The 13,967-nt window shown below is 41.8% G+C and overlaps 2 protein-coding genes across 4 annotated transcripts in view; both read right to left on the bottom strand.

Moving 5' to 3' along the window:
- Positions 1 to 276: 276 nt before the first annotated feature.
- Positions 277 to 5,920, bottom strand: polr1f (RNA polymerase I subunit F). The gene is made up of 4 exons (XM_065469601.1): positions 5,605 to 5,920; positions 4,035 to 4,176; positions 3,586 to 3,794; positions 277 to 1,626 (listed from the first exon to the last, which is right to left on the bottom strand). The coding sequence occupies exons 1-4, from the start codon at positions 5,904 to 5,906 to the stop codon at positions 1,149 to 1,151; spliced, it is 1,131 nt and encodes a 376-aa protein (XP_065325673.1). The 5' UTR covers positions 5,907 to 5,920; the 3' UTR covers positions 277 to 1,148.
- Positions 5,921 to 9,689: 3,769 nt separating this feature from the next.
- The window catches only part of LOC135933112 (transmembrane protein 196), a 30,475-nt gene continuing 26,197 nt past the window's right edge, over positions 9,690 to 13,967 (bottom strand). For all 3 annotated transcript variants that reach the window (XM_065471021.1, XM_065471020.1, XM_065471019.1), the window contains exons 2-5: positions 13,231 to 13,287; positions 11,462 to 11,597; positions 10,385 to 10,503; positions 9,690 to 10,305 (exon numbers count right to left, since the gene is read on the bottom strand). In XM_065471021.1, the coding sequence (XP_065327093.1) occupies positions 10,234 to 10,305; positions 10,385 to 10,503; positions 11,462 to 11,597; positions 13,231 to 13,272 (369 nt within the window). In that variant the 5' untranslated portion in view covers positions 13,273 to 13,287 and the 3' untranslated portion in view covers positions 9,690 to 10,233. The remainder of the gene's footprint in view (positions 10,306 to 10,384; positions 10,504 to 11,461; positions 11,598 to 13,230; positions 13,288 to 13,967) is intronic.

The following is a 13,967-nucleotide window of genomic DNA, read 5'->3' as shown; positions in this document are numbered from 1 at the left end:
TCATGCAGATGACAGAAAAGTAAGTTTAGGTGTGACTGATGAAGATGAGCCAAGTTAATCGCATCCCCTTATCTCTCCTCTTAGGCAGCTTCCGATAAGCTCTCCAACTCTTAGCACCTAACAGCTAATTAGACTCCCCACTGAAAAGCAGGGGGATTTCTCTCCCTCACTCTGTGTGTGTGTGTGTGTGTGTGTGTGTGTGTGTGTGTGTGTGTGTGTGTGTGTGTGTGTGTGAGAGAGTAAAGAAAACACTTAGATCTTTAGTCTTATCTCTCAGCTTTTTATCACTCGACTCCCATCGGTCAAAGCAAAAGAGCTTGCTGCAAAACTTTCCACAGCACACTGCAAAAATACAGGAATTTATGTCTCTCTGAATCGAAGCGCTGTTCAGGAGTGTGTTTACAAAGCACAGATGTGTCAAATTGTCACTGAAAAGTAGACATCATGACAAAATATCAAAATAAAGAACTCTTTAAAAGGGTGAGAATAATATATTTTTTTATTGTCAGCTAATTTCTGCTCTCGGTCAAAGAAAATCCATTTAAAGACAAAAGGAAGTGAGTGACACGAAAGTAATATTTCATGGCTTCACTGTCACTGTGCCTGAATCATTTCCAGGACTTTCACTGAATACTGTGGATTTAAGTAAAACATGTTCTCCTTGCTTTGCAGTCACAATCAGAACAATTTGTTTAAGAACTGTATGGAAGCATGAGCCAAAGTCTAGAACTCAGCTGGGCAGCATCAGTCGTTTGGCTTTTGTTTCTTAAAAGCTGAACAGGAGCAAACATATAAAAACAGCAGCATAACAAAAGATGATCAAACCGTCTCTGCTGGTGAGTTTTCGCCTCTGGATTTTTGTCTGCCAGACTGATCGGAAGAAGCAGTTTGGCTCCACCATGTGGCGAAGGCTGGAACTACAAGTGAGGAAAATCTGTCAAGCCCGCTCCTGATTTCTCATTTCCATGTTCTCTTGCATGTCCGACATTATGTTTATGAGGCGAGGAGCCAACTTTGGGATGACAGTCAGGCTCTTTAATGATTAAGGCACATCAGGATATTTCTCCAGGGCCATCGCTATCACTAACACTCTCAGTATGTCCTTGATTATTCCAAATGTTTCACTTAAATTGTAAAGATACCATTTTTTAGGCATGCTGCTCTATTTTGACTTTTCTCTTTTTCTTTGGTTTCACCGGGTCGGGATCTTCACTAAAAGATGATGTCACATCGTTTCCCGATTCACGTTTCCTTTTCTTGCTTGGCTTGTCACTAATGTAACCGCTGGAGTCGCTCCCGTGGACTGCCACGTGAGAGACATCCATCTCCTCCTCCTCTTCTTTTATACGTTTTTCCTTCTTCTTTTTCTTCTTCTTTTTGTTCTCTCCAGCTTCATTGCCATTTACCTCATCCCTCGTCCCATTCGGCTCTGGTGTTACACCGTTGTCCAGCTGGCATGCAGATATGGTTGGTATCTCTTCTTCTATCTCCTCTTCTTTGACTTTCTTCTTTTTCTTTTTCTTCTTCGGGGTTTCTTCAGAAGCATCCTGGGTGGGTTCTGGGTCCTCCTCGCCTGCAGGCACACTGGTTTCTGTGCACTCACACATGGCCAGCAGCTCCTGCACCCTGAGGCACACAAAGACAAAAACAATCAATACAGGAGGGAAGCTGCACACAGAAAATCTAAAACCTGCTTTGCCTATAAAGTTAGACTTCTTCATTTTCATCTTCAGCAATGTAGTGACTCCTAAAGGAAGCATAGTATCTCTAGCATCCTCCTCTGAGGTCTTCCTATTTTCCTCCTCTCAGGCAGCTCCATCTTCAGCATCCTTTGTCCCATATATCCAGCATCCCTCCTCTGCACATGTACCGCTCAACCTGAGCTGTCCCTCTGATTTTCTCATTTCTAATCCTGTCCATTCTGGTCACTTCCAGTGAAAATCTTAACATTTCGAGCTCTGTCTCCTTTCTTTTTCTCAGCGCCACCATCTCAGAGCCATACATCAGAGCAGGTCATCTTATAAACCTTCCCTTTCACTCTTGCTGCTTTCCTTCTGTCATAAATCAACCCCAACACTCGTCTCCATCCTGCCTGCGCTCTCTTCCTATAACGTTAGATTCAATTTTAAACTTGTTTTAATCTTGTAGATGATTCTGAATTTGAATTGTTGTTACTCTCTTTATCTCCACAGTCCAGATGAAATGTGATTCGGAGACAATTTTGTTGTACATTTGGATTTTGTTGACTAAATGCCTTGTTCAGTACATGTAGTCGTACATTGCTCAGCCGGGCTGAAGACACAAGTGTACTAGGGCTGCCACAAACGATTATTTTGATGGTCGACTAGTCACCGATTATTTTTGCGATTAGTCGACTAATCAGATCATGCATCCATTGGACGTAAAACGTACAGCTTATTGCACCAGCATGCATCTGCTCTTATATAACTATCATTAGCTTACAGCTTTAAGTGTTTAGGGTATGTGCTAACTAAAAATAAAGACAAGATGATAGTTTATTAAATTTAATGGGATTTGCAGATTGTTTCGGTGAAGTTTAATAAACTCCTTGCTATCTAAAATATAACGGGAACATCTCACACTTCTGATAATCAGTTGTCTGCTTGATGTTTATTCAGCCGTGTATAAACTATAACTTTAATCTCAGCCAAACCGATTTACTCAGAAACAAATAAAATACTAAAAAAAGGCCAAACAATAACATTTTTAAGTTATCTAAGTGACTTATATATGTTTAACCTGAGTAGTGAAAGACGGTGGTGGGTTTGAAAACGATTTGCCGGGAGTCCGGTGTTCTCACGGGCTCTAGTGAACCTTTCCCCCGGCTAGCTATCGAGCTGGTGGGTAACAGACGTCTCCGAAAACGTCGGAGCGCTTTTGAAAATATGTGGTGTCTTGATAAACTGAGCAGATATTTGAGGTTTACACAGTTACATTCTCGCCTGAAAATATGTTAAACGTTTATTTTGCGACCCAGAAAGAATAATAAGAGTAATATTAAAACTAACTAGCTGCCGCCATTGTTGGAAACTTAGCTGGGCTGCGCTATGAATTCTGGGACACAGCTTCTTCTTCTTCGGGGTTTAACGGCAGCTGGCATCCTTGTACATGCAGTGCTGCCATCTTCTGTTTCAGTCCGTTATTACACTCTCAAATCCTGCTACTTATTCCTGCGTCTTTTGGAATCTTACAAAGCTTCAAACGACGCGTCGACTATTAAATCAGTCGTCGACGATTTTGATAGTCGACGTAATCGTGACTAGTCGACTAATCGTGGCAGCCCTAAAGTGTACAATCGTGGCATTTTAACGACACGGTCAGAAGCTCAGCGGTTCACAGATTATACAGAGGGTGTTATTTCAACAACCTTCTGGTTTTGACTTTTTTTCCTCCCATACCAGCGCTGACGTGAAGTTCTGAGTTGCTCGCCTACCGTTCAGGAGAATACTGCAGTGACTACTGGCGTGATGATGCTACCGGCAGCCACAAAGCGGCGAGTATACTGGGGCCTTTAGTTTTGCCCCGAAGCTACTAAAATCATCATCACTGATACTGCACACTTGCCTGGTCTTGTCCAGTCGTCCTCTGATCAGCAGCACCCCAGCAGTGTCGGCGTCGAGCGCCGTCACATCAAACTCCACCTCCGATCCGATCCTCGGCCCCGCGTCTCTCCATGTTTCCACAGTAACCAGATTCGGTCTGGGAATGCTGGCGTTGAAGCAGCCGTGCACCAAGCAGCCCACGTGGCTTATTCCCAGTTTATTTACCTTACCCTACAAACAGACGAATACGTGATACACGCTGTTAGTTATTGTATTTTATCAGAGGCAATTTATCACTCCCACAAAATACAGGTACGCCTCAAAGCCCCAGGTTTTAATATATCACTTGTTTGAATATTACAACAATAGTAAACACTGAAAAGTGCAGGTCTCTCTTAACAGACACTATATGTCAGGTAAAGTCCCGTCAGCTTCTCTGCTTCTACTAAATAATGTGAATGTAAATCTCACCCGTAGTTTTTGTCCTTTTTGCGGCTGAAAAACAATAAAGTTGGCTTCCACGTCCACGTGGATGTAGCCGCTGTCGTCGTAAATGTCTCCGAGGTGTCTCACTATCCTGATGTTGTCGTAGGCTAAGGGGACTCCGTTCAGACTGAAAGAGACAACAGTAACGAGGTCATCTTGTGCATGAACAGTTTATTTAAACTGACAGTGCTTTATTTGAAGAAGAAGACTAAACCTTTTTGTGTTACCATTACTGGTTTTAATGCTTATAAAAGCTGACTGGTGTATGAAAGGATTTAAAAAGGCCACGCTCAGTGATTCATGCATAAAATACATTTTGCAGACAATCACACATTGTTTGTACTTTTACCTCTGCAGAGCACCACAGTGGATTTTAAAACAAACAATTAAGATGTGATTCAAGTTCAGATTATAAACTTTAACTCAAGAGGTTTAACAAAATAACTACATTAATTGTTTAATCCTTAATTTTCAGAGGCTCACAAGTAACAGGACAGTTCAGTAACACTGAGTAACAGGTGTTTGTTTTTAGCCAGGAGAGGCCTGCTCTCTCTGTTAAACAATAAATTAAGCAGATAAAGGATAAAGGATCTGGAGAATAAAGAATTTTAAACTTGTATTTTGTAGCTGTTCACTGGAACTATCATTATGTGGCCCAAAGAGATATCAGTGCACACAAAGATGATCTTCTTCAGGCTGAAAAACCAAAGTAAAGCTATAAGAGAGAGCAAAATCATCCGTCAAACCCGGTGGAGGAAGTGTTAAAGCATGAGCATGTATGGCTGCCAGTGGAGCCGGATCACTGGTGTTTATAGATGATGTGACAGCAGGACGACCTGGGGATCGTCTCTGCTCAGATTCAGACAAATGCTGCAAAACTGATCAGCCAGTGCTTCACAGTGCAAATGGAAAATGGTCCGAAGCACACTGCAAATCACAAACCCAAGAGTTTCCTGAGGCAAAGAGCAGAGATAATCGTCAGTGGCCAAGTCAGTCACCTGATCTCTACTAAATACAACAAGTTTTCAGTTACTGAACAAACAACTGAATGCAGTTACTGCCCACAAATAAGCAGCAACTGGTGGCTGCAGCAAAGACCTGGTAGAGCTTCTCAAAGGAAGAATCAGCAGTTGGTGATGTGATGTTCATGACTTTAGGCACTCATTGACTATAAAGGATTTAAAAACACATTTAAACTGAGTTAGATTATGTGTCTATGGCTGTATTTTCCGGACAATCAATGCACTGATTTTGTTAAAGTCCCTGAATTAAAGCTAAAAATTTGCATTTCAGTGACAGCCTCCCAACACCACCTTCTTAACCCCTAAAAGCACCACCTCGTCAGCAGGTGTGTGTCCGATAAAGGACCTAACAGGATGTTTCATGAGTAGCTACTAGGTTCTTTTACAACACAGGAGACGGCAACGCGAAAACTCAGCGGCTAGAGGACATCGCAGCTCGTGTGCGTGTTTGTGTACGTGGGAAAGTGGACTGTGCGGCTCAAAATGCTTTATTGACTGGATAAAATCGTCGGCGGGAGGAAAAAAAGAAGCACCTTTGAGAGAACTTGAGCAGCTCGGCCTCCAACTCCTCCTTTATCCCCGTCTTCTTCTTGTTCAGATACACGGGCGGCAGGGCGATGTGTCTCCGGTGGGTGTTCATGACCAGACACGAGTAAGGCGCTGACAACAGCTCGGAGGCAGCGGCGAACGACGGGATCGATAACGGGAGAGCGGCAGCAGTCTTTACCGGTGCTGGGGTCTCTTGGGCCGCCTGGTCCGGGACGGACGCGTCGGGAGTTTCACCGGACATTCTCACATGTTTTGGGTTGTCTTCACCATGCTCCAAATTCGCCATGCTCCGTAGAAAGACCGGAAGACAAACAAGAGATAACTTCCGCTTTGCGGAGCGTTGAACTGCTGTTAAAAACATTTGTTATTGTTGCCCCCTGCTGGTGAAGAAGAGAAACGCACTCCACAAACTTCATACTGCAAGCTTATTTCATAGTTTATTTTAGATCCCATTCACTATCTTTAAGTAATGATTGTCAAAAAGTATTGTGTTTAATTGTTTTTTAGACACAGAAATATTCTAAAAACCTTGAAAGCATTAGAAAATATGAAGAATATGAAGTTTTGCACATACCAACCTCTGTATATTTTATATATCTCATTTTATTGTTTACTTTATTTCATTTGTAAAACATGTATATACATACTATATACACACTCAAACACACACACGTAGAAAAACATATTTAGTATACACATTCAGTAATGTATATACCTTTACATATTGTACATATATTTATTACTTTTTAGATTAGCCATTTTTATATTTTGCTTGTTTTACATTATTGTATTTTGCACAACTCTGTTGCTTGTGAAGCTCGCACACAAGAATTTCACTCACATGTACTGTACCAGTGTACCTGCACATGTGATGTGACAATAAAAGTGATTTGATTTGATTTGATTTGAGAATTGTATAACTTACTGCCCCTTTGTCTGCAGAGCACAGACTGAATCATCATCAAAACACTTTTACACTCTTTAACGATGATAAATGAGTGACTGCAGACTTAATGGCTGTACATGGCTAGTCTGTGTGCAGTAATGCTTTAATGTTTCCTGGCATAACATGTTGATGGATTTAAATATTGCATGTGGCCAAACTGTCTGTTACTTTAAATAATGAATGTCCTGTGTAACATGGTGAACTTATTCTGAGTGGCTATTTCATTTTCACATTTTAAATTTGTAAATAAAATTTAGCCCTGCAAAGTAACTGCAGCCACAGATAAATGTGTTTCATTTGAGCAAGCACCTGGTGGCAGTGGGAAGGAAGAACTCCTCTTTAACAGGAAGAAACCTCCTGCAGAAGTAGGCTCAGACATTCACCAGCATCACTTTTAACTTTAGACAAAATTTTAGCAAATTAAAACGAACACCATGCGGCTTTGCTGTTGTAAGTAGCTGTTATGATGCTTACGTAAGTTACCTGATGCCCTTTGTTATGTAATCTACAAGTTCGGCCCTGATAGGTCTGGCAGGGATGCTGTTAGGGAGCTCGTGTGGTAGGAGATGATCATTGATTCTGTATCCCATTCTCACCCGCAGAGCCACATTAAGATCATTAGGGTGACCTGAGGTGTCAATTAGTGCAACTAGTGCAGCGTGTCCAGCCATACACACAGGCATACACTGAAAATATCCTGACACATGCACAGATGAATCTAGTGTTACTGTTTTCTGACAGGGCAGCACCGCAGGAGGTCACATGATTCAGCGTTTCTCTCTTTATCACACACACTCTCACAGGAATCGCAGACCCGGTGCTCTGTTAGGAGCCATGGCCCTTTCCTGTCTGTTGTCACGGTGATAAATAGTGCATGGTTTCTTAGCTCCCTGTGGCTTCTGCTGCTGTGGGCCCCAGTCAACACACAAACATGCATAAATGCACACAGATGCACACACATCTCTGTTTGGAGCTTCTCTCTGGAGTTGGCAAACACTGTAATGAGGTGCTGAGCAGCAATGATGTTGTCAGAGCTTATCTTCATAACAGGTCACAGCTGTGTCTGTGTGCAAGCATGTGTGTGGAGGAAACAGGTTTTTATTGCTCTTCCTCCTTTGTGAAGCATTTTAAGCTTGCAGGTCTGACAGGTGCTATGAAACTGATTTACTTTGTCACTTAACTTTACGACAAGTGTGGGAACCCTGAACAGCATCATCATTGCCTTAAACTGTGGTCTCATAAGAATGCAGTGGCTTTCTGAATTGATGATGCTATGAAGGACTGGAACTGCCAAAATCTAAAATTCAACCTAACAAATATATTATTGTCATTATATCCATGGATATCAACATGGATATTTTGATTTTCTTTGTATTTAATTCAATCTCTATAAATTCCCCTGTTATGTATTTTTCTATATAACTTCCCTTGTTATTTACTGATTTTATCATTATTTAATAGCTTAGTTATAAAAGAACCATACTGGATAAAGAAATTAAAAATGTTAAATATAATGGGGACAAATGTGGTAGAGGAAATAGTGCTTAAGTACATAGTTTGTAAATGACTCAATAAATAAAATGGCACATAAAATGAAAGAAGAACAAGTATAAGGCATGAGTGGACAAGAGAAAATAGATAACTGCTGGATGGTATTACACAGGGATTACATGAAGACGTGGGACCTATGGGTTCTTTGACACCCAGCATTTAGACTAACATCAAAACTACTTGAACTTCAGTGCTCCAACATCCACAAGATGCAACTGCTATTGCAATAAGTGACTGATGAGGTATAACACAAAAAATAAGAACCATCATGGAAGGACAGGCGCTGCACGGTATGTACCACCGGCAGATAGAGGAAGTGGCTGACATCCAGAAATCATACAAGTGGTAGACACAGCTGGACTGAAAGACAGCAACAGCACAGAGGCACTAACAATGGCAGCACAGGAACAAGCTCTAAGTACAAGATCCATAGAGGGGGTCTACCACACCAGGCAAGACCACAGGTGCAGGCTGCATAAAGATGCCCCTGAGACAATCCAACACATAACAGCAGGATGCAAGATGCTAACAGGCATGGCATACGTGGAACGCCATAACCAAGTGACCGACAGAGGATACAGAAACATCCGTGCTGAGTATCACCTTGAAGTCCCAAGATCAAAATGGGACACACCCCCCTGGGTTGTCGAGAATGACCAAGCTAAGATCCTGTGGGACTTCCAGATACAGACAGACAAACTGGTGACGGCTAACCAACCGGACATAGTAGTGGTGGACAAGCAGAGGAAGACGGCTGTATACCGAGTGATAGCAATTAGGAAGAAGGATCACGAGAAGCTCGAGAAGTACCAATGGCTGAGAGAGGAACTCTAGAAGATGTGGAGGGTGAAGGTAACAGTGGTCCCAGTGGTAATCGGATTACTCTCTGCAGTGACTCCCTGAACAGGGCGAGTAGCTCCAGCAGATCCCAGGAACAACACTTGAGATCTGTGTACAGAAGAGCGCAGTCCTAGAAGCAGCAAAGATACTGCGCAGGACCCTCAAGCTCCCAGGTTCTGGTAGAGGACCCGAGCTTGAAGACCGCCCACAAGGTGTGAGATGGTTGCTCTCTGTGTGTGTTTTGTTTTTTTGTTTTTGAAAAACACCTGGATCTCGTTAATATGACTGAGTCATTTAAATACGGTTCTTCATAGTGTGCGATTTTTCAGTGTGTTATTTTAACCTTTGGGTGTTACTATCACCTACAATGATGTAGTGTATTGATTAAAATGCTGTAATCTGGCTTACAAACTGAAAAGTAACTCCCATCACATTTTTTACTCAGACCTCACATACTTCACAAACACAAACACACTTCCACAAACATGTGTGTTCATGTACTATAAACACACAAATTGGCAAATGTATAATTAAAAAAAGGCTAATCTGCATAAACTGTGATCATAAAACCAGATTCATCTCAACATGTATTTAACAGAGCAACAGTAAAACAAAATGCAAGACTGTGCAGTTCTTTTATTAGTCGTACTTTAATTGAATGAACTTTATAAGAAGCATTATAAAAATATGTTTGATTTACAAGCATGGATACATACAGTACATTGTGCATTACTGTAATTTTTTTCTCTCAAAGCATTCCATTATCAGATGATACATAACAGTTTACCAAAGGCTATCTCAAGATCTGGATTCCATAAACCAATAACATGACAGAGAGAGAGAGAATAAGGATGATGAGACTGAAATAGCTCTTCTAAACAAGTGAATCAGTTGCATGCTTGGTTTGTGCTCATCACTTTGATCTGACTGGATGAAATGTACCCTTCCCGCTCACAAATTGGAGGATTTCACACAGATGTCTGTCACCTCATTTGTCATCCAAACGGCAGCTCACCATCCCGGCTTTGGTGAGAGTTAAACCGAAGGTATTTGAACCCATGTTTGCATAATATTCAGAAGCACAAACGGCTCCTTCATGCTCTCCGTTTCATCAGTCAGCAGGTAAACGGGTTCCAAGGCGACAAATTTGGTTCAGTTCCTGCAGTCAGGATACAGTTAAATGCAGTCTACTACAAGCTGCATTAGCTGCGTGACAGCATGAGTTTTAGTAACTGCTTCTGTTTAAGTCTGCAAGTCACCTCCTGCTGAAACTTCCTCAAGGAGACGCCGCGGTGTGTCCATTATAGGAGATCTGAGGAATACCATTACTGGAGTTGTCTAGGACCTCCTGTTAGAGACACACAAACACAAACCTGCTTAACAAACACTTCCGACAGCAGCTGAAGATGAATCATGCAGTTTACTACCTTCTCTGTCATCTCATGGGAATGATGTAGCGAGTGTTCCCTCTCCAAGAACATCCTTTGCTGCTCCGAGCTTGCCAGACGACAAGTCAGCCACGTGGATAAGGTACAGGTCGAGATCCCTGGATAAGACAGGAAAAGGAAATTTTACACAGAAGTGAACAGAAAAAGATTCAGTCCCCAGAGGATAAAACATACTGTACTGGATGATCGTCTGATTTCTATTTTTTAGTGCTAGTATGGAAAGAGTTTCACTTATGAAGTTCTCTCTCAGCCAAAGTCTGTATATGGACTGCATAAAAGATGGACGTAGCCTTCGGGTACAAGTGAAGCCAATGCTGCAATGCCTCGTTTGATTTCAGTTATTTAGTTATCAAGCCATCCATTTTCTTCCACTTATCCAATTCAGAGTTGTGAGTGTGTGTTTCTCATTTTCTATGAGAAAATTAAACTACCTCACTCTTGATTTATGTCCTCGGTAAATTCTCTCCTAATGGGCTTATGGACTCAGTTGCTGGTTGATTACTTTTTTAAATTATGGCCCCATTCAGAGACTTCTAGAGCATTTAATCCCTGACAATTTCTTTAGCCAAAATGACTTTGATGTATCGCTAACTAGCAAATATTATGTCCTTAATGTGGTTTGCATGCTAAAACTGTTACATACCTACTAAAGGATCCATATTCACATTGGTATCAACATTTAGCTCCAAGCACAACCTCATGGAGCGACTAGTACGCTGGCAGACCTTCAGAAAAGAAATGAAGAGGCACTTCTTCTCTGAATAAAACTGACGAAGCTTTTTTGGGGAGGGTGGAGGAGCACTGGAGAGTTGTTGAGATAAAGCTGAGATAAATGTGATTAGCAGTAATAAGAAATGCTCGGTATACTGTTAGTATTGACAGGTGACTAATAAAGAGATGCTTTATCTTTACCCCCACATTTAGTCCCTTTCAAATACTTGAATAGAGACTAATAACATTCTTATCTTACGATGAAAAATAGACAAAGACATGAATTGTTTTCAATTGCATCACGTCAGATTGTGTTACGTCTTGCATCCTTGTTATTATTTTTACCTAGACAAGCCAGAGTCATTGCAGCCAGGTGGATTGTTTGCATCTTGTCCGGCCGTTTGTTCAGTGCCCGAACAAACTGGACATTTAAAATCCCGGCAATGAGACCACAGATGCAGCACGCTGAAAAGAGGATCATCTGAAAGACAAGGGGGATAAGCCGCAAAATTGAGACCTTATCAACAAATCTGTAAACCAAGTGACAAAATGCAATGAGACCGGAGATACACAAATTACTACTGAGCTTCCATCTCCATCATTCTGCTGTTTTGGAACGAGGCTGCGGCGATGAGTAATGTCTATCAGTCAAAATAAATCTCATTCGCCATTAGAAAATTGGATCACTCTCAAAGCCGACTGTCTGTTCCAGGAGCGATGTGCGGCTTGTAAATATGCTTGCATCACTCACTTGCTGTATTTGTGTGTGCGTGTCTGTGTTAAAGTGTGTGTCTGATTTGTGTGTTTAATGAATCGCATTTTACGGATTACTTCTCCGGAAATTGTGATCAGAACCGGGAAAACTAAATCCCAGTTTCAGAATCTGATTTTTTCATCTTTCTATTTATTTGTTTCTGGGTAGAATCTGATGAGAAAACGGTTACACTTCCATCACCTTCTTATCAAGATAATAAAATCCAGATGATTAATATACTTCCCACTAATTGTGAATGTGTTTGTATTCCATCTGGAGTGCAAGCCCTCTTTCACCGCTCCCTGTGCAGATGCCGTTAGTGCCTTTAACCACATGGAAAAGGGCATCTCCTATTTCAGTCGTTACCCAGGGAAGTGTGGAAAGTGGCTGGCAGGGGTCCGGAGCCAAACCAACCTAATGCAATCATCACCCCACAGGCAGACATGGGGAGGGCGCTGGAGGAAGATGGAGAGAAAAATGGAGAAAGTCGCAGCGTCGACATGACGGCGGGGACAGAGTGAAGAGGGAGGGAGGGAAGAAGCAGATGGATAGATATAGTGATGAAAAAAAGGGAAAGCATGAGTAGGAGGAGATAGACAGGGAGACAAAAGTTGGACAGGGTGAGATGGGGGGAAAGAAAGGTTGAGGGATGTCTCTGTTACAGCAGATTGCGCTGACATTGATCCATCATTAGTCTCCTCCCTGCAGGAGACAGGGAGTCAGAGAGAAACACCAGGACTGGGAGACACTGAGAGACTGTAAAAAAGACAGAAAGAGCGACAGAAAGGGAAGAGAGGTGACTGCTTGTCTCCTCTTATTTCCTCAGATGTCTCTCTCAGAGCACACTGACTGCACCTGCTGCAACACACACACACACACACACACACCTTTGGGAGTTCTTTCATTGTCGAATATGCAGACTTTGTGTATGCTTTGCGTTCAGTATTCCTAATGCAGTTGACTTTGCATCTGACATCCACAACAGAAGATATCTGCATCATAATTCCAGCAAATACTGAATGAAAAAGGCTCCCAGGCACGTGACAGTTAGCTTGACTGAGCTCAGCATAAAAGGTAGAAACAAGAAAACAACCTGGCTCGGTTCAAAGCTAAAAAAACATAATCCACTTTCTAGTACCATCCTGGAAATAGCTCAGTACAAACTGCTGAAATGTGAATCACTAACTAATGACCTGGGGTGTGTTTAAAGTTGGATTTTGGTACCCCTCCCATGCATCATATCATTTCACAGCATTCACATAGGGCTCCTGTTGTTTGTACACTACAGACTAACAGGCATTAAAAAAAAGGAAATTACTTGGAGAAATAAACCGAGCTCATTCAGTATGTATGTACTTACAATAAGACCAGTCCTCTTTCGAGCACACAGCACTCCGCACATCCCGCAGACCAGAAACTGGAAACAAAGAAAGACAGCAAGTTAGTACATTAACACCTCTGTGAGTTCAAGTTAGTTTGTCATGAGAAATTTTTAGATGTTTCTTTTTTTATGGCACCCGTCCCTGATGCAACAATGGGAAATGCTGAAAATAACAGTCATTGAGATCAGTTATTCACGTGGGGTTTTCTCCCTCTAAAAATAACATTTCCAGAAGGATGTTGGTGGAAAAAGGAGATATGCCCTCTTATATTTTATTTCAGGATAATTTACGCTGTCTGGTTATTATTATTTAATATATAAATGTTTCTAGACAGCCTCCCCGTGTTAGCCTCGCCTCCAGGGTTTGCCTCGCCTCTCGCCCTATGGCAGCTGGGATAAACTCCAGCCCCACCCCAACCTTAGATAATTGGATAAGGAGAAGAAAATAGATGGATAAATATTCCTAAGAGCCAGGTGCACTTATTAGAGTCCCTCAAGAGCTTTCAGCTCTTTATAAAGTCTCCTACCTATGGATCAAGTTGTTGAGCTGACACACACACACACACACACACACACACACACACACACACACACACACACACACACACACACACACACACACACACACACAAATCTTCATGTGAACTTTAGGTCATTAAGCTGCCTAATATGCACTTTATAGGATAATATTTGCCAGTTTAAAATTGTGGTTTAGT

The sequence above is a fragment of the Pelmatolapia mariae genome, linkage group LG22 (assembly GCF_036321145.2).
Source record: "Pelmatolapia mariae isolate MD_Pm_ZW linkage group LG22, Pm_UMD_F_2, whole genome shotgun sequence".
Lineage (NCBI taxonomy): Eukaryota > Metazoa > Chordata > Actinopteri > Cichliformes > Cichlidae > Pelmatolapia > Pelmatolapia mariae.
The sequence above is the reverse complement of the archived record's forward strand: the minus strand, read 5'-3'. Positions and strand labels throughout refer to the sequence as shown.

What these genes read in the sequence shown, in the direction of transcription:
- polr1f (XM_065469601.1), bottom strand. Translation starts at nt 5,906, where the DNA reads ATGGCGAATTTGGAGCATGGTGAAGACAACCCAAAACATGTGAGAATG. An exon ending in AAAAAGGACAAAAACTACGG is followed by an intron (nt 3,795 to 4,034) that starts GTGAGATTTACA and finishes GTCTGTTTGTAG; the next exon opens with GGTAAGGTAAATAAACTGGG. An exon ending in GGACGACTGGACAAGACCAG is followed by an intron (nt 1,627 to 3,585) that starts GCAAGTGTGCAG and finishes TGTGTGCCTCAG; the next exon opens with GGTGCAGGAGCTGCTGGCCA.